The sequence below is a fragment of the Notamacropus eugenii genome, chromosome 6, assembly GCF_028372415.1.
Source record: "Notamacropus eugenii isolate mMacEug1 chromosome 6, mMacEug1.pri_v2, whole genome shotgun sequence".
NCBI lineage: Eukaryota > Metazoa > Chordata > Mammalia > Diprotodontia > Macropodidae > Notamacropus > Notamacropus eugenii.
Genome location: NC_092877.1, coordinates 118282931 through 118304259, shown reverse-complemented (window position 1 = coordinate 118304259; position 21329 = coordinate 118282931). Strand labels below are relative to the sequence as shown.

Below are 21329 nucleotides of genomic sequence, written 5' to 3'. Positions count from 1 at the left end.
GGGAAAGAGGGAGAGAGAGGGAAGGAAGGAGGCAGAAGAGATCCAGATCCAGACACAGCAGTAGCTAGCTGTTCGTGGCAGAACACTCAGGCTCCCTTAGCAGGCAGCACATAGACTGCCTGCCTGCCTCCTTTTCCTCTGCTAAGAAGCAGAAACCTCCACCAGAACCGGGGTAGCAGCAGCCAGCGGCAGCTCCAAGCTCCTGTCTCTTTTCCCCCTCTGTCAGTTCCTCCCCCTCTTCAGCTCGCAGCCCACAGCTATTTCCTTCTTCCAACCTCTTTAAGATCTCTGGCTCCTTTTCCGTTCTCACCTCTCTCCTATCTCCCCTCCCACCCCCATCTCACCTTTTCTTGCCTTTCCTTCCATCCCCCTCTCCCTCTCTTTTTCTTTTTTATTGCTGCTTTTGTCCTATCTGGAGAGAAGTGCTATCTTCCCTAATCCTCTGGCATTTCAGCCCTAAAAACTGAAAAAGGAGTTTCTGTTTTTCCCTAGTGACATTATTATTGTTATCATTTTTTAATTGTAAAAGTGCAAGACAAGGAGAAAGAGAACCCGGGATCTGATCGGCAGCCTTTAGTGCAAGTCTAGTACTATAACAGTAACTGTTATTGCTCTTTTTTTATTACTTATTTCCTCTAAGAGGGAGGGAGGAAGGAACAAGAAAACTTCAGCTATCTCCTCCGGTCAGTGATCACTACTGCTTTGGAGGAAGTGAAAGCCCCCAGGAGAAGGGGACCAAGAAAGAAGAGGAAAAAGAGGACCTGCGTTTCCCTTCGTCTCGCAGCAGCAGCAGCAGCGGCCAAGGGACGAACAGAGCAGCGCGCGGGAGCAGCTGCGGAGACAGGCGGGAGGATGCGGGGCTCCGAGCCCCGGGCTGCGGGGCGGCGGCGGCGGCGTCTCCCCAGCGGCTGCGGTGCCGCTGGCCACGGCGGTGGCAGTTGCGACTCGTCTTCGGCCACCGTGTCTTTGGCTGGGTGCTGCTCTGCTCCCCGGCGGGCTCCGCTTTGGACTTGTCTGCTACTCTGCGCCGCACTCCGGACGCTCCTAGCCAGCCCGAGCAATGAAGGTAGGCAGGTGGAGATGGAGATGGACAGCGGGCAGCGATGGGGGTGGGGATGGGGAGAAGGAGCGGTGCATTGGGGTGAGGATGCACTTGAGCTTGGCCATGAGGTGGGGGGACTGTCCCAACTGCCTCGCTCTTGCTCATGACCTCCCTCCCATTAGCCCACCGAGTCCACTGTCTTCTTGAGGGTTATTATTTGGCATTCCTCGGGTTGCAGGTCAAGGCTCAGGTCCATTCAGGGGATCCTCTAAGTTGCTGACCAAGGAGAGGGTATATTTACAGGACCCTGAGCCGCTATGTTGCGGGGCTGGTCTAGCTCTGTTTTACTTAGGGAAAATGAGCGAGAAGATGATTGTGGGGGGTCGGGGAAGGAGAGCTGCTGGAAGGCTACAGTATTTAATCCCGGGAGCTAGAAACCGTTATGGGTTGTGTGTGAGTGGAAGCCTTTACTTGGGGCAAAAGCGGGTAGCAAGAGCTGGTATTTAGGGTGGCACCAGCTGCTATTTCAGGGTTGGTGGCGGGAGCTGTTATGGGGAGGGGGGAGGCGCACAAGTGTTGGAGGGAAGGCTCTCAACACTGTGGATGCCCATCTGTTTATGACTATAATAATTACACCAAGGCGGCCGTGCAGTAGGAGGCGGGGGAGGGGGATGGGAAGACGCGGGGGGTGGGGGAAACTCAGGGGGGTTGGGGTGGGGGAGGAGAGGGCTGTCTCTGCCAGGAAGTTGCTGCTGGAGCTTGTGAATGAATGTCTCTCCGGGTTTTTCGGTGCCTCTGGGGAGTGGGGAAAGCTCAGCTCCGGATACTGGAAGTCTCCTGATTTCCTTCCCACCTCCAAAACGCTTTACCTCTGTTTTCTGGAGCTAGAGGTTCATGTAGACTGCCGTCTGTGTGTGATGGGCTGGGGCGCGGGAGCAGCACCTGTGCCTTCTCTCCTGGTGCGGGGCCCTGGTGCCCTGTGCCTAGTCCCCTGTGCCGCTTCCCTTCAGCCAGTCTCCCCGGGTCCCGATCCAGGGTCCGAGTATTTCTCTTCATACACACACTGACTGAGCTTCACCGGGACACTCCAGGCTTTAGCGCAGGATCTAGGGAATGCACCTACTGACGTAAGGTGGAGGAAAGCCATTTTAGTCATTTTATTTATCTCCTCCAAGAACGAGCTTCCAACTAGCACCCTCGAGGTGGGGCTCGGGAAGGGGATGAGAATCCTTGCCTTTCCCGGGAGGTGGCCAAAAGACTCCTAAGATGCCGCAGTCAGCCACCTCCTGGTGTGCATGCATAGAGTCTCCATTCTCAGGGAAGACGCTAAACTGTTATCAATACAGATGCAACCTTCCAAGATTTGGTGCCAAAATTAAAACTGTTCCCTTCCCTCTCCCATTCCCCTAAATCGACTTTCTACCCTTTCTCTCCTCCTAATATCTGAGGTCCCAATTCCAAAATATCTTAACGAAGTGGATTCATTTAAAATACCCCATTGCCAAGGATAGACTAAGCAGAGATATGAAGGGATTCATTCCCTCTTATAATGGGGTTTAGCTAAGGAAGGGTTTCACTCATCATAACTTCCTTATGTTACTTACTTCCCCCCCAAAAAAGTTGCATCTCCTCTTTTGAAAGTCTGGAGAAGTCTACCAGGTTTTGAGGTACTTTGTCTTGATTCTAGACGGTCATAGTCCTACTAAAGGAGCTCCTGATTTGGATGTAAACCATTCTAATAAATACCACCTACCCAGAAGAGTTTGCTTGTTGAAAGTCCATTTCTCCATGTTTTAGTGGTAGCCTTGAAGAGAGGTAGGAGGGTGCTGAGAAGACTAGGTCGTGTGTGTGTGTGTGTGTGTGTGTGTGTGTGTGTGTGTTTTAAGGGGGTAGTGTGTGCCTATGTTTGGGGGTAATATATGTAACTGAATCTGAAAAGGCGTACTTACTTCAAGAAGGAAAAAGAGGAAAGAAAATAATGAACTGGGAATGGAATTATGTAACAGGGAAACACCACCTATACCCCCCAAGAACTTCATAGAACTGATCATGCTGAACATATCAGACAACCGAGTCTCTTAACATAGACTAGTTCTAAACTATATAGTAGTATTTCATCTCCTTTCAGAGCTGAGGAAGACACAGGTGCAGGAAGATAGATTTTAGACCAAAAAAAAAAAAAAAGGAACATTATCCTTTCTTGGAAATAGCTAACCTATGTCCATAAGATCCTAATAGTTCACAATTCAACACTTGTATTTAGAGCCCAATAAAAGTAGGAGAAAGAAATTTAAATAGAAATAGAAAGGAAGTCTTTAATATTGTTGATCTAATCTTTTCTGCTTTCTTAATCTCACCTCCATTCTGTACTTTATCATTTTTTCTGACTTTTCCTTGTACTGTCCCAGACCTTTACTTGTGTACTTATTTTAAATTTTGTAATCTTGTTCTTCTTACATCACTCAGCCATTGCTTTTAATTGTGAAGAAATAGAAAATTATATACTGAATCTATTCTAACACTACTCTCCCCTCTCATTTTCCCCTCTCCTCTCCCCCAGTGTCTTTCTGTAGGTTAAGCAGTTTGAGAGGTTGAGAAGCAGGTGGAGTTCTTGGGAAGGACAGCCATGTGCAATATGCTATAGAAATATAGGATCTTAGAGTTAATTCTATTTTTCTGTGTCCCCTATTCCTTATAAAGTATATATATATATATATATGTATATATACATACACATACATATATACATGTATATATATACATATATATTTTAATCCCTGAGTATTTTAATCTATTTATATGTATGAGATATATAGCCTTTATTATGTAAGAAAATAAGTAACAATCCCAGTAGAAACTGGTTTTAAGTTTGAAGTCAAAAGATATGGTTAGCTTTTAATGATTCGGCTGTTGGACTTCTATAAGAAAAAGTAAAGAAAATGAAATAGGTAATGACAGACATATCTGGAATCTGTGGATCAGTATAAACTGAATTTTCCAATATTATGGCTTTTGGAAAATATAACAGAAGAGATCCATATAAAAGAAGGCATATGCTTTCTTTGGCCTCAGTAGTATGGAACATTATTAGCCAGATAACAGTCCCTTTAAGTGAAGAGGCCCTATTCTTTGGCTCAGTTGTCCTGTTTCAATAAAGCTTGTATTGTTACTATACAGAAAGACCTTTGAACTACCTTACAGGGTATAGTAACTTTAAAAGAAATAATACATTAATTCAGAGGCTTATTTGACAAAGTGAGTCCTCTGTGTTTGGTAAGTAGAACAGTGCAAAGGACAGATTTCATTAGCTCTTTGAACCACAATAGGGGCAATTTTTAGTACTTTTAATGAACAAGAAAGCAAGACCACTGAGGTATGGATTCTGAATGTAGGCAAAAACTTAATCAATAGCTGACCCTTTAAATTATTATTACTATTATCATTATTATTAATTTACTATCTGGGCATTTATTTGTAAACAAAGACTATTTGACAAGTACTTTTCGCAGCAGGGATGCTTGGCCAATTACTGCTGAACAGCTCTGCCTTTCATTCTGTAGTGAATCAAGCTTAATTCATTGAAACCACAATCAGTAAAGTTCTTCTGTGCTACTTACTGACAGTTATCAGCAGTATGTTTTTGAAAAGTCCAGTTTCTTTTCTCTAAAGGTTTCTTACAATTAAAGGAAAAAAATATGTGGACAGGAGTAGGGGAGGCTCTTGGTGGAAATGAGAATAAATGTTTGAATTGACTAAGAGAAAATAATAAATTTTTCTTCACAAAGAAGGGGAGAAGAAAGTTTGTGGTGTTTTTTTTTTTTTGGTAAAGTTTTTGCCCATGTTTCTAAAACCAGTAGATCCCAACTATGGCAAGTGTATTTAACTAAAATAATGTGCCATGTGGGTGTTATTATAATTACACTATACATTGTTTTGAGCAGTTCTTTCCAATTGGGGAAGCCAACAGGAACAGGAACATAACTATGCTCTAGAATCATAAGGGGAAAGAAATATTCTTGGCTTCTTTTGTTTCTAAATCTTAAAAAGTGAATGGTAAAATGAGTTTTGAAATATCATTTCCTGGAGTAGTAGGAAGCAAATAGCAGTGTTTTTAAAAATATATATATTTAATATATAACATTCAAAATGTTTATTTGATAAATTAGTTTATGTTTAGCATAATAATGCAGGAAAATAAAAGATTAAGAATTTTTTAAAGTAATTTTTCCTTTGGAAGACACTTTCTCAGTGATACTATAGTGATGTGTGACAAAGATTTAAGATAGGATCTTAATATATAAACAAATTATTACATTATGGCACAAGGGTTGTTTACATTATACGTATAGGCATTTTTATTTACAAAAAAAATACCTGTTAGAATTAAGATATTAGTGAGATTTTTTTTTTCTTCTTTCTCTATACATGTTATTCCAATCTATCTAGAGTATAATGGGAATTAATTCAGATCATAGGTTAGTATACCAAAATTATTTAGTTTAAAATAGTATTGCTATATTTAAGGAACTGACTTTTCCTTAATGTAGTCTACTAAATATTTCTTTTGAAATTTATTGATATGTATATATCGATATGCATATATTGATTGCATGATTTTCCCTCTTTAGTCACCCTACTTTAAACTCCTATTTGGATAAAATTGGTTCTTTTATCTTTGATTTTTTAAGCAAGATGAAAATATAAATGATCATTTTAAATGATTATAAAGGATGTAACTTTTTTGGTAAGTAGGTTTCAAAGTTTATCATGGAAAAAGAAACACATAACACATAAGGAACTAGTTTTGTATTATTACTGATTTCTTACCTTAAACTGCATCCTTAAGTTCAAGTTACTGCATTACCAACCAAAAGTGTATCCTAATTAGAAAAGCAGCCTAATCACATTAAATCAGTGTTGGTAGAGATGTCTTTAAAATTGTAAATTGTACACCTGATAATTTCATCCTGAATTTACAAATTATGAAAAAAGCTACACATTGAGTCTTAATTGAAGTTTGAATCATCAACTTTTTTTTTCCTAATGATTCATTAGCTAGAGATTGACTTATTTTTCATCTTTCCCATTTCATTAAAGAGTGAATGGGTAGATATAGGGAGTAAGAAGAAACTTATAAATTATAAACTGTTACCTCAGAGACTGGCATAGTTCTTGCTGTTCTAATATCTCTGATGAGTATGTATTTATCTAATAAACTGGAATGTCTCCTACTGTTCTGCTCTACTGGCTAAATACATATTTAGCTATTTTATCAGCATGTGTATGATTAGCTAGGTATTCCTTCTAAGGAGTTATAATGGTATATTATGAATATACTTAGTGATCATGTATATAGATTTTGAAAAAAAATAACTCTAATCCATAACTGACTGAAACAGCTCTATTGGAGAACCTTTAGATTATGTACAGGTATTTCACTATATTTTGTTCAAATATATATGGTTACAAATAATTATATTTATAATTATTTAGGAAATTGCATGTCCACTCAGTAAGGTACATTACAAAGCAGAAAATTAGACCAATAACTCTGAGGCATTTTCACCTGTCATGTATATGCTTTTAAATGGACAAGAACAATTTTTCTTTGATTTTAGCATTTATTGATGCCATCCACTTTAATATGTTGGATAGGGAAAATTTCCCTTAAGACACCTTCATTTCAACTTGAAAGTGATTTTTTTTTTGTTATTTGGCTTGAAATATCCAAAGCTAATAAATAGTAACTTTTTAATATATTTTTACATTATGATTTTGTTGTTTTTTGTTTGTTTTGACCATACAAATCTGTTGCTTATACCTTTCTTAAATTCCAAAATAGATAAAACCTGTAAGAAAATGAAAATTTAATACCATATTTCAAATGAAATACATATTTTGTGACAAATCATTGACATGTAACGTAGAAATATAGATGAACTCTCTATAATTGTATTACGTCTCTTACCTGTATAACTTAGATTATAGATATGATTTTTGCCAAGGAAGTTACAATTAGATAAACTGACATGTTCTGCTGTGAGAAAAAAGTATGTTCAGCATTTATGTGTCTTCTTGCCCTGATCATAATTTACTGCCTCTACTAAAATGGACAAGTCATTTAATGTCTGTTTCTTGGTTTCCTAATTTTTAAAATGAGGGTTTGGAGTACAATGGCCTCCTCAGATCTCTTCCAACTTCAATACACATCCTATGATTTCTCAGTGTTTTAGGCCGAAAAGCCATTTTCATTTTAATTCCACCAAATCATTTAGATGGTGTAAATACAAACTTTGGATGGTAGGATGGAAGAGGTGAGCATCTACAATGCTGTGGGATTAACACTAAAGGATAAGGGAATGGTTTTCTCTAGGGAATTTACATTCTTATGTAAACTATTTCTTTGAAATGAGATTAACTACAGTGGCCAATACTTGTTTCAGATAACTTATGGCAGACCTGTAGTGAAGGTCATCTGTTTAATAATTTGAAATTGTATCAGCTTATTTAACTTTTATTTTGACAGGGAGAAGGTAATTGGTGGTAGGTGATTCTTGGGTAGTAACTATTATATAAAAGATAATGCCTCATCAGTTAAATATTTATTTAAAATTGTATATCTCTATTATATTTAAAACAAATAAGCACTTTAAGGTTTTTATATAGCACTTTAAAGTTTTTAAACAATCTTGTTTTATCCTCCAAAAAAAAAAATCTGGGAATAAAGTGCTTTTATTGTCCCACTTTTACATCTGAGAAAACAGGGGCTAAATGAAATCGAAAGTTTTGCCCAGGTTAGCACAATGAGTAAATGACTGAGTCAGGGTTTGAACCCAAGTCCTTTTGCCTCCAGATTCATTCTTCTATCAACTGAAATTCTTAGCTGTTTCTCTGCTTATCTGATAGAATTCAATAAAATGTTGAAAAAGAAGAAAATAACCGGATATTTTTCTATGATGTATATGGATTAGAATTATTAAGAGAAATCCATGAAAATTTAGATGCTGCCAATTTTTTTCTTTGCTACTTTATTGAAAAAAAACCATGGAAAGTAAATATTTTAGAAAGTTCATGATTTAGAATTTCATTTAGGGGTTAGTTATTCCTTCATTCTTTAGTGTACTGATATTTACCAAATAGTAAATAGTTTGGTATAGGTTAAAGATCACTGGATTTGGAGTCAGAAGGGTTTGGTTAATTTTCTTGAATATTAACTACCCTTGGAAAAGTCGGTTTAGTTTCCTATAGGCTTTATAGATGAAACTATCAGTTTTTTCATCTATAAAATAAAGATAATTATACTTTTGCAGATTCACAAGGTAACCACCATGAAAATCTTTAGGTGATGATGAAAATAGCTAACATTTGTATAGTACTTCAAACTTTGCAAAGCACTTAGAAATATTATTTGTCCTTATAACAATTCTAGGTATTAAAGGCTATTATTGTAGTTTCTCTCTCTCTTTCTGTAACAATGAAGGAAATGAAGGCAGATTAACATCTGTTTCGTTGTTGTTCAATCATGTCAGACTCTTTGTCTATCTCTTAGTCTGTCCAAGTTCATGGTCATTGTTTCTGTGACACTATCCATCTCATTCTCTGCCATGCCCTTTTCTTTTTGCTTTCAATCTTTCCCAACATCAGTCTTTTCCAATGAGTTCCATCTTCTCATTATGTAACCAAAGTAACTTAAGCTTCAGATTTAGTATTTGATCTTCCAGTGAATAGCCTGAATTCATTCCTTTAATATTGAATGATTTACTTGCTGTTCAAGGCACTGTCAAGTTTTCTGGAAATGATTGATTTCAAGTGCTCAGCTTTCCTTATATTGCAACTCTCAAAGCCTTACATTGGTACTAGAAAAGCCAAAGCTATGATTATATAGCTGTTTATTGGCAACGTGATGTCTCTGCTTTTTAGTATGTCCAGATATGTCACAGTTTCCTTTCCAAGGAGTCAGTGCCTTTTCATTTCATGGCTGTAGCCACCATCTGCAGTGATATTTGAACCCAAAGAAGCAGATTTACCCAGAGTCAGTTACTTTTACCCTAACTGCATAACTATTTGACTCCTAGGTCTGTTTGTTACTAAGTATCTGATGTTGGATTTGAACTGATAGGTCTTGCTTATTCCAGGTCCAGCACTGCATCCAATGTCCCATCTAGCTGCCTTAATGCATTATTTAAAAATGAATTAAATTTAAAAGCCAGAGCCATAAACAGCAGGGTTTTTTTTCTTTGCCATTGCAAGCACCACACACCACACCATACAAGGCACTCTCACATGTTTAGGGTAAGGGCAGTCCCTCCTACATGGGGAAAGAAACTATAGATACTACCAAAGAAAGATTGTTAAGTAGTTTACTGTTTAAGTTGACCTTCAGATCTAGCTATCATAAAGGCATAGTTGTTTCTTCACACTTGAAATTCAGAAGGGCTGATTTATAAAAGGTGAGTGTAGAATGGTAAGCTTTGGTCTATGTTAACCTTTCCTTCATCCCCAAGTCCTGAGCCCTTCACACAGACACCTCCTCTCCATCTGTATGTACTGGGGCCATTATTCATAAAATGAGACACTGAGGCAAAGGGAAAATGAAGGGTCTTGCCTCAAGCCAGACAAGCAACAAGCAATAATTTTAATGTATCTAAGACTCAAACCTGGGTTCTCTGATTCCAAAGCCAACCTTTTTTCCCTTTGAAACATATTGCCTCACCATTTACCATCTAATTACAATCAATCTTATTTGGCAAGACCATGATTTTTCTGCATTTTTTTCCTCCATGAATTTATTGTCGCTGCTGTTCAATGACGTCCAACTCTTTGTGATCCCATTTGGGGTTCTCTTGGCAATGATACTAAAGTGGTTTGCTAGTTCCTTCTCCAGCTCATTTTACAGATGAAGAAATTGAGGCACACAGGGTTAATGACTTGCTCAGCCACACAACTGATAAGTGTCTGAGGTCAGGATTGCACTCAGGAAGATGAGTCTTCTTGACTTTAGGCCAGGTATTCTATACACAATGCCACCTTTGTATATACAGATATTTTGTTTCCAGAGATGGGGAGGAAAAGAACTTTTGTGTAAGGAAGACAATTTGAGATAAAGCAGCTTCTCAGATAATGTATTGGGGTGAAATACAGACTCTCACACAGCTACTAAGTGTCAGAGGCTGGGTGTGAACTCAGGTCCTCCTGACTCCAGAGCCAGCTCTATGCACTTAGCTGAATGAATTTAGGGAGTACTTCTCTTGGCATGACTGACCTTTCTTCTGTGGAATGTTTCTGCCTTTTCCCTGATTTTCATATTTCCAGAGTGATCTTTTTGTTCAAACCTCAAGCCCTTGGGAAATTTTGAGATGCAAGCAAAAGGGAAAAGAAGACTTCAGGAGAAAGGAAAAAAAAATTCTGAGATAGAAGAAGTGATATAAAGGTCTTGAGTGTTCAAAAACAGAACTTCCTCTCCCTGCCTTTTCCATCTGGAATTCTTCTCTTCAGGCTAATTAATGGAGGGAAGAAAGAGGCTTAGAGGATGAGGGGATTTTTTTCATTTCCAGCCTCCAAGCTTCCATCTTTCCCTGCCTCACTGAGGTGTGCTCTGTAGCAATCTGAATGTTTGCCTGACCTTTACATTGAGATTATCTGCTATGTGAGGGCTAGGCCAGCCTCCTCACTACTAGGTTCCCCCAGGCTCAGCTTTAGACAGAACTCCAGAAAATGTCATGGTATTAAAGCTGGAATCTATTCCTTCTTCCTTTCTCAAAATTCTGTAAGAAGGCTGTCCTTGGTGATACTGTCATCCTCATTTAGTCATGAGGTCTTCTTCATATTTGCTGTCTTTGAGGATTACCAACTGACTGTTAAATTCCCCACGCCAGTGCAAATTTTCTTTTCTCAATCAGTCTCTTTCCTGGGACAAAACTCTTGTTATTCTACCCCAGTAATGACTCATTGATCAATAGCTTGACTTTTTAAAATAAAGTTCATACAGATATCCAGATGTGGAAATTAATGTTATAGCTTGTATAGCTTACAACTAATCTTTAAAAAACAAATATCTAATTCAGTAGAATTTTAAAGAAAATTCATTTTTGTTCTTATTTTAAGATTCATTGTAGTGAGGTTACTTTGAGAGTACCTACAGCTTTTTAACACCTGATCAAGTGGTTCATTCATACTCAAATGTTTACCATGGTGTACATTTTTTTCAAAGATTAAAAGAAAAAACCTCCTTGGAACAAATGTAGAAAGTAACGACACTATTTTTCTCCCTATCTCTTGCCTCTTACTAGTTTGGGAATGGGGGAATATATCTTTGTGGATTTAATGTAATTCTGAAAAAGGCTCATAGTTGATAGTGGTATTTCTCTCATTCTTTTAAAATAGCTTAGCATAATTATTCATGTCATGTCTTTTTTTCTGTTGATATGACCAACGGAAGATTTGTGTGCTAGGCAGTACAGAAAGGAAAGCATTTGGCTCAGCCATACATTTTTCAAGTAGTTATGCTGGCAGACTTCAATATTTGTCTCTGATAGTTTAGTTCTCTGGGAAGCTTGTTTGTTTTCAGTATTCCTCTGCCTGGATTTAGCCTGTCTTTGTCTAATTATTTATTTTGAGCAATTGATTTTAAATACCAGAAGGACTAGACCATAATCAAACAATTGATTGGTGTGAGCCAGAATTTAGCAGTCCTGCAGCTTAAGTAAATACTTTTAAACATTCTCTGATTCTTCTGGTACCATCTTTGTTTTTGAAAATTGACTGTCATCTCCACTCCCAGACCTTGGTCAGAGGCAGTTAGGTAGATATTAGTTGAAGTGTCAGATTTGGAGTTAGAAGGAACTGAATTTTAATTTTTCTTTAGATACTAGCTTTACTAACTAGAAAGGTTACTTAGCTTCTCAGCCTCAGTTTCCTCATCTGTAAGATGGAGAAAATTGTAGTGACTCTGACAAGATTTTGTGAGAATCTTATGAAATAATATGTGTAAAGTGCTTTACAAAGATAAAGTGTTACATAAGCTGTTATCGTTGGTATTTTTACACCTGTCTACAGAAAGAGAAAGTGGTTTCCTGTAGTCAATCAAAGAAGCCAAGAAATTAGGTGGGATGGTTTTAACTAAATAGATGAACAAATAAGCGTGTGTGTGAGGTACATGTGTATACATATACATGTACATATATGCACACACATACACATACATACCTAGAACTAAATAAATCAGCTAGTCCAGCCCTTTAAGAAATCAGGAAAATTGAGATTCAGAAATCTGAAGCGGCTTGACCTAAATAACAAAGACAGTAACAAATACAGCCAAGGCCCCAATCCAGGTTTCTCCTCCCAAATGCAGAGTTCTTTTTAGTCTACCATGCAGCCTTTCCATCATAGGTTTGCTGATTTCTGCTCAGAATCAAGATTTCTAATCACTGAGGGTAAAAAGGAGATTTTTTTTTTTAAAGTAAGCAGAAGTCTTTTTTTGGAGGGGTGAGGTGAATCATAAGAATTGGAATAGAGTTTGTTGAATTTTTTTTCAAAGAAAGATGATTTAGTTACTTTGCAATGACTGTCTTTCCTCATTCCAGGATGCAGTTTCATGTGTGCTGAGTGGAAAGACAAGCTTTGCAGGTGTATCCGGGCTGGCACCAATACAACAAGTCAATCTCATAGTGCAAGCCCCATTGGAGCCAAGTATTTGCTTTCAACAGTCTTTCTTGGGTATTTGCAGAAGAATCCCAACATACTTCCAAGTCATATAGATGATGATAATGGATTTTCTTAGCACGTTATTATGTCCATTTTCATCATTTTGATAAGGTGACAAAAGGAGACTTCTAAAATCACATAAGTGCTGGGGTAGGAACAATTTTGCCTTAATATCCCTCAGTCTGCCATATAGTAGACACTTGATAACTGATTGCTTATTGCCCTTTTGACCAAGGGGAACATGTTTAGACTTTTATGGTCATAAGGACAAATTCATATATATTTTCAAAGAATGTAAGCTTTGCTTGTTGTTTCAAAGTATTTGATCACTATAGAACTTGTCAGGGAGGTTGGTTTCATTTTTCAGTCTCTTATTATGTCACCCTTCTTAACACAACAGAAGGTCAAATTTGGAAGCGATTATCTAGTTCAGTCCCCTCAGTCTGCAAATTAAAAAATTACATTTTAGAGAATTAAAGTGATTTGTTTATGGTCATAATGGTATTATAACATGGATTTGAACCCAGGCTTTCTGGACCTAAATTGAATCTTTTTTTATTTCTTTTGCTTTACATATATGAAACAGAGACTGGCAAAATTTTGGAAGATGATCCAGGTGTAGTTTATTTTTAAGCTTATATATCATCCAGTTTGCTTTTATTAATCACTGTGTCCTAAGGACTTTAAATTTTAAATTATAACCTCTACCTTTGGTCAAATTTCATTCTTTTGTGGTCACTAAAATAATTTTTGTTACTATAGGGAATATACTGCTTGAAAGTCCAATATACTGGTAATGAGGGGACATAAGTTTTCTGGATATCTACAGAAAAACTGTATGTTCAAAGCAAAACAGTGAATGATGTTGCACTTCAATAGATTTTCTTCAGTGACAGTTCGTTCCATCCTCTAAAATGTGGAGGAGTCAATGGGAACTTCTGTTCTGGATTTGATTCTCCCCAATAAGGGAAAAAAAATTGGTTTCTGGTGGGGAATTGATGGGTTCATTGGGAGAAAGTGACCACTCCATCTGACTTTAGAAGGGAGATAGAAAGGAAAACCAGGCATAGTCTACCATACAATATAAAGAGATTTCAAAGGGGTTAAGAAAAGAAAAGGTAGGATAACAAACCCTAGAATGTTAAAGGAGATGCTGCCTCCAGAGGAAGAGGAAGCTTTCAAGAATGCATCACATACTAATAGAGTGTAGAGGAATATTTTTCAGGTAAAAGTTAGACAAAAATTCTCTAAGGTCCCTTAAAACAATTAGATAATTTGAATCTTTTGCATTCTCCAAAGGACCAGATTAAGAAGATTTCATGTATGCAAATATATTAGAAAGGAGAGTTGTTGTTTTTCGGTCATTTTAGTTGTGTCCAACTCTTTGTGAACCCATTTGGAATTTTCATGGCAAAGATACTGGAGTGGCTTGCCATTTCCCTCTCCAACTCATTTTACACATGAAGCAAACAGAGATAAGTGACTTGCCCATGGTCAAACAGCTAATAAGTGTTTGAGGTCAGATTTCAACTCAGGAAGAGGAGTTTTCCTGACTTCAAGCCCTGTAGTTCATCCATTGTGCCACCTAGCTGCCCCTAAGAGCATCAACAAGGAAAGAAGTATCAGCAAAATAAATCTTAGGTCTGGGGAATGGAGAAATTACTTTCAATATTTAGCATTGTTAATATAACCTCACTACTTTTTAACAGTTCCTACCAAAGAGTTAAAGCTTTTGCTTCTAGAGGGGAGGGCATTAAACATTAAGCATATGATTAAAGTAATAATAAGATATAGTATGATGTAAAGCATCACACATGATATATCATAATATAAACTAATGTGACATAATATGTCATATATGAATACACATTGCATTCCCTATATTTACATTAGTTGTTCATGTGTATATTTGCTATACATGTATACAATGCTAATTGATTATTTGAGTAAAAGTTACTTGTCCAGGCCTATGTTTTATTAAATATCAGAAGCCACATTTGCATAAATTATATAGGTATATTTGTATGTGTCTATAAGCTATTCATGCCTATCCAGTTCTGTTTCTATTGATCTGTTCTCTCATCTATCCATCATTTATCTATTCAAAGCTTAATTCTCTAAATTCCAGAAACTAAATCTTTAGATCCAAATAGGGAGAATATACAGCAAGAGAAAAAGAAACCAGAATGGACAATTTTTCCCTTATATAAACAAAAATGATGCCTAGAAGAATTTTTAGCTTTTCTGATTTCCAAATTGGGACAATTAAAGGCAAACAGGGACAGAAAATCATTCTAAGTTGGAGAATTTTAGTTATCAAATTGCATGTGGGAATTTTCCCACAGTGATAGCTAAGATAAAAATCTGTCATATATCATTGGCCTATTTTTCTGCTGTTCTTCCTTTGATGTTTAATAACTAAGAAATGAAAGATTTTTCTTCCTGATTAATTCATATAATACCAATATGGAGTTGACATGTTTTAAATGTTACATTTTTTCTAATGGGAGGCAGGATGTGAACACATGATCTTGTTAACAATCAGAAATACGAAGAGATGCTCCAAGCATTTTTGGTTCTTAAGTCTTTTTTACAGTATGATGTTTGTTACACTTTTATATCTCATAATCCAAACTTTGAAAAATAACGTTTACAAAGAACTGCAAAGTTCTCAAACAAAAGTTAGATCCTTGTCAGTCTTTTGAACTGAAGATCTCGCTTAACAATTTGATTCATGTAATTTTAGTTTGAGCTATCATTTCCCTATGAATATTAGTAGTCAATGCATAATTTAATGAACTTCTTTAAGCATTTTGTTAAAACATATTCAACATAGTAACCTGGGTCCACCTTTATATTTTCTATTACATATGCACACACATATACATACATAGACACACACACAGACACGTATATGTATATATATATATCTCCATGCATGCACAAAGAGCCAATGTTTAATAAATAGGTGATTGCTGGACATTATCGAGAAGGACTATCAAATATTCATGTCAAAGAAAATACTGGAAAGCACTTACCTGAGATATCTTCAATTTCAGAAAAAATGTCTTTATTGATTAATATGGTAAATGAAATAGTTCACATATGTGGGCTAGAGGAGAGGTAACTTTTTTGATTTTTAATTTATGTTGGCTATTGAGGAACCTCTCAGGGTAAAGCAAGAGATTAGTAAGGTAACACTGGACGTTCATTTATTGCTAAACATTAGCAATTATGTTAATAATTTATGGCATTTGCATATACAGATATATACAGAGCACAGGCACACATAGGTATTTTTCATTAGACTCCTACTTTTTGGGTCCATGCTTTAATGCAAGTAATTCTAGTTTCTTGAGGACTATGTCCTCAGTCAAAACACAAGCCATAGTACATGTATTCATTGCATTTTATATTGCATATTCAAAATTTGGAAAGAACATGCAGTGGGTAAAGGAATTAAAGGTCCTCTCTGAGACACAAAAACTCAGTAAGACCACTTATTATGTGATAGAGGGATTTTTGCCAGTATCATTAGAGGGAGCATAGAGCACAGTGAAATTGGAGATCTTTACTTCACTGAAGTATGTTCAGAAATACAGTTTAGACAGTATGGAATTTATGAATAGATTATATCCTGAAAGTTTATCTCTGTGGTAAAAACGTATAACTATTTTTATCTATAATTATGTATATGTAGATAGATACAGATAAATCTATTTAGAGGGGTAGCTAGGTCATATAGTGGATGGAACATTGACCCTGATGTCAGAAAGATTTATCTTCCTGAGTTCAAATCCTGTCAAATCATGTCATTTACTAGTTATGTGGCCCTGGGCAAGTCACTTAATTCTGTCTCAGTTTTCTCATCTCTAAAGTGAACCAAAGAAGAAAATAGCAAGGCACTTCTAGCTGGAAGCACCCTGACACATCTAGAATGGCCTGCTAGCACAGTTTCTTAAATCTGCATTTCTAAAAGGAAAACAACTTTTGAAAGGTCAGCAATCTTCTTTAACCAGCAGAGAAAATACAAGCAAAGAAACAAAGATGGACAGGGCTTCTAACTGTCTGACAATAAGCAATACATACACCACAGATCAACAGACAGATCTAACTGCCTGACCATTACCTACATACATATTTACCAGAGAGAGAACACAGACATCTGGGTTTTCAAGTGGGGAAGGAAGGGGGCTCCTTAATGGCTTCCTAGAGTCTCATCTGCCCACCAACCTTCTTCCAAATAAGCCCCCAAAGCAAAACTTCACTTCAGAGTATGTATACACTTTTCAGAGCCAGAGGGAGTCAGAACCCTTGTGACCCAGTGCCTCATTAACAATTAACAAAAGGTGTGGGCCTTCCTACAAACAAGCCTCCCCTAATCAAGCTTCCCTCAATGGGCTTCAGCTGAGGCCTGTTAATGACTGGGGGAAGATCTTTCACTCACATTACAGCACTTCAGTACCGTTGCCTAGAAAACCCCAAATAGGTCAAGAAGAGTTGGACATATTTGAAATAGAAGGGAATGATTTTTTGTTCATAGTCAGGATCTAAAGAGCAAAATTATACTGTCATGAGTGTTTGGTGATGTTGTTTTTATAAAGGTTCAAGCCTATTTAGCTTAGAGTATACAAGAAGTAAGATAAAAATAGAGCTATATCAACAGTACCTACCTATTTATAGCAATGTATCTGAAAAAAAAATCGTTTTCAAATCAGGAGCTCAGGAATGAATCTTTATTTTTATGGTTCCAGTGGCTTTGCTGTCAGTAATTTTTGTCAGAGGACAAAGACAATACCTGGGTGGGAATAGAAAAGAAGGTACGAATAGAATGTGTCAGAAACTCAACTTTATTTTTATTTCTTAAGTAGAACACATTTCCCCTATCTTGTCGAATAACCATGCAATACACATGTGTATAGATAGATACATACATGCTTACACATGCAGATGCACATGTACATATATTCTTACGTATACATGATTTCTGCACAAGAAAGAATTTCTGCAGACTACTATTTTCACATTACAAAATGCATGAATCTTGGTCATTCACTCCATAGTTTTTCTGAATTGGTGAATAAGGGGAAGCTTTGGCTACACTGAGGAAGGCAAGGTCTCTGGTTTAGACTTCCCTCACTTCCCTTTATACGTATGGATTATTTCTACCTTAAGCCTTCATAAATTAGGGACGACTTATACAAAATATATCCTATCTCACTCTCCTAATTATTTGAATATGTAATTATACATGGTAATTGACCATAATGTTCTCTCTATAGATAACAGATCACAGATACAGACCTGAAAAGAACTTTAGGACCATCTAATCAAGCTCCTCTATTGTGACCAAGAATCTACCATTGAAACACAAAGACAGTTGATTTTATTTTAATTTTTAGTTATAATCAACTTATCACATGATTTTCTTTTTTTAAAATTTATTTATTTAACTTTTAACATTCATTTTCACAAAATTTTGGGTTCCAAATTTTTTCCCCATTTGTCCCCTCCCCCCACCCCAAAACACCAAGCATTCTAATTGCCCCATCACCAATCTGCCCTCTCTTCTATCATCCCTCCCTTCCCTTGTCACTATCTTCTCTTTTGTCCTGTAGGGCCAGATAACTTTTTATCCCCCATTACCTGTATTTCTTATTTCCCAGTTGCAAGAACGGTACTCTACAGTTGTTCCTAAAACTTTGAGTTCCAACTTCTCTTCATCTCTCACTCCCCTTCCATTCCCTTTGGAAGGCAAGCAATTCAATATAGACCATATCTGTGTAGTTTTGCAAATGATTTCCATAATAGTCATGTTGTGTAAGACTAACTATATTTCCCTCCATCCTATCCTGACCCCCATTGCTTCCATTCTCTCTTTGAATCCTGTCCCTCCCCAAGAGTGTTGACTTCACATTGCTCCCTCCTCTCATTGCCCTCCCTTCCACCATCCCCCACACCCTGCTTATCCCCTTCTCCCCCACTTTCCTGTGTTGTAAGATAGGTTTTCATACCAATATGAGTGTGCATTTTATTCTTTCCTTTAATCGAATGTGATGAGAGTAGACTTCATGTTTTTCTCTCACCTCCCCTCTTTTTCCCTCCACTAAAGTCTTTTGCCAGCCTCTTTTATGAGAGATAATTTGCCCCATTCCATTTCTCCCTTTCTCCTCCCAATATATTTCTCTCTCACCACTTAATTTCATTTTTTTAAGATATGATCCCATCCTATTCAATTTACTCTGTGCTCTCTGTCTCTGTGTGTGTGTGTGCGCATGTAATCCCACCCACTACCCAGATACTGAAAAGTTTCAAGAGTTACAAATACTGTCTTTCCATGTAGGAATGCAAACAGTTCAACTTTAGTAAGTCCCTTATGACTTATCTTTGCTGTTTACCTTTTCATGCTTCTCTTCATTCTTGTGTTTGAAAGTCAAATTTTCTTTTCAGCTCTGGTCTTTTCATCAAGATTGCTTGAAAGTCCCCAATTTCATTGAAAGACCATTTTTTCCCCTGAAGTATTATACTCAGTTTTGCTGTGTAGGTGATTCTTGGTTTTAGTCCTATTTCCTTTGACTTCTGGAATATCATGTTCCATGCCCATCGATCCCTTAATGTAGAAGGTGCTAGATCTTGTGTTATCCTCATTGTATTTCCACAATACTTGAATTGTTTCTTTCTAGCTGCTTGCAATATTTTCTCCTTGACCAGGGAACTCTGGAATTTGGCCACAATGTTCTTAGGAGTTTCTCTTTTTGGATCCCTTTCAGGAGGGGATCGGTGGATTCCTTGAATACTTATTTTGCCCTCTGGTTCTAGAATATCAGGGCAGTTTTCCTTGATAATTTCATGAAAGATGGTGTCTAGGCTCTTTTTTTGATCATGGCTTTCAGGTAGTCCCATAATTTTTAAATTATCTCTCCTGGATCTATTTTCCAGGTCAGTCGTTTTTCCAATGAGATATTTCACATTATCTTCCATTTTTTCATTCTTTTGGTTTTGTTTTGTGATTTCTTGGTTTCTCATCAAGTCATTAGCCTCCATCTGTTCCATTCTAATTTTGAAAGAACTATTTTATTCATTGAGCTTTTGAACATCCTTTTCCATTTGGCTAATTCTGCTTTTGAAAGCATTCTTCTCCTCATTGGCTTTTTGAACCTCTTTTGCCAATTGAGTTAGCCTGTTTTTAAAGGTGTTATTTTCTTCAGCATATTTTTGGGTCTCCTTTAGCAAGGTATTGACCTGCTTTTCATGCTTTTCTTTCATCTCTCTCATTTCTCTTCCCAGTTTTTCCTCCACCTTTCTAACTTGATTTTCAAAATCCTTTTGGAGCTCTTCCATGGCCTGAGCCCATTTAGTGGGCTGGGATACAGAAGCCTTGACTTCTGTGTCTTTCCCTGATGGTAAGCATTGTTCTTCCTCATCAGAAAGGAAGGGAGGAATTACCTGTTCACCAAGAAAGTAACCTTCTATAGTCTTATTTTTTTTTTCCCTTTTTTGGGCATTTTCCCAACCAGTTACTTGACTTCTGAGTTTTCTTTCCACCCCCACCTCACCTCCAGATCCTCCCAGCCAGTGCTTGGGGTCTGAGATTCAAATGCTGCTTCCTAGCCTCAGGGCTTTGGGGGGGTGCTATTCAGTGTGAGATTAAGTTCAGGTGCTCAGGTTGGGGCAAGGCCACCTCACAGGGCTCAGTTCCCTCAGGGGGTTTATGCAGAGACCTTCAACAATGAATCTGGGCTCCTGCCTGCTTTGGGAGCCCTTGTCCACTGCTGCCTCTGCTGCTGCCTCCTGAGGGGGCCTGAGTTATGGAGACACCCTGCTCTCCTCTTGGCCAGCCAAAAAGACTCTCTCACTGCCCTTTGATGCCTGTGGGTGGAGGGACCTGTTTGGCTGCTGGAGATTTTTGTTCCTGAAGCCTGCTCGAATCTGCTCCTCTAGGTGCCAGGTGGCCAAAGCAGGGCTGGGCTTTGCTCCAGGTCCAGTGCACGACGGACCTTTCTCATCAGTTTTTCAGGTCTCTCTGGAACAGAAATCTCCTCCACTCCATTGTTCTGTGGCTTCTGCTGCTCCAGAATTTGTTGGGAGGTCTTCTTTACAGGTATTTTATGGGCTGTGGGTTTGGAACTAGTATATGTGTGTCTTTCTACTCCACCATCTTGGCTCCTCCCCCGTATTACATGATTTTCAAAGAATTTCAAAGTTGTAAGGGACCTTGTCCAACTCATACCTAAATAATTTTTTGTTGTTCTGTCACTTTTTTCATTCTTGTCTGACTCTTTATGATCCCATTTGGGGTTTTCTTGACAGTGATACCGGAGTGTGTTGCCATTTCATTTTCCAGCTCATTTTATAGATGAGAAAATTGAGGTAAATAGGGTTAAGCAAGCCACTCAGAGTCATGCAGCTACTAATTTTCTGAGGTCAGATTTGATCTCAGGAAGATGAGTTTTCCTGACTCTGAGCTCAAAAACTGTATCCCCATCATGACCTAGTTGCCATACTTAAATAATCATCTGTAAAAATCTATGACTCAAAATCATAGATTTATTGCTTGGAGGGAGCTTAGAGATGATCTAGTTCA

The 21329-nt window shown here is 37.6% G+C and overlaps 1 protein-coding gene across 4 annotated transcripts in view; it reads left to right on the top strand.

Moving 5' to 3' along the window:
- The first annotated feature begins 653 nt into the window (after positions 1 to 653).
- The window catches only part of EPHA5 (EPH receptor A5), a 486363-nt gene continuing 465687 nt past the window's right edge, over positions 654 to 21329 (top strand). For 3 of the 4 annotated variants that reach the window (XM_072620886.1, XM_072620884.1, XM_072620885.1), the window contains exon 1: positions 766 to 1066. In XM_072620886.1, the coding sequence (XP_072476987.1) occupies positions 853 to 1066 (214 nt within the window). In that variant the 5' untranslated portion in view covers positions 766 to 852. Of the gene's footprint in view, positions 1067 to 21329 lie in introns of all 4 variants that reach the window. The other variant, XM_072620887.1, reaches the window with a different exon arrangement.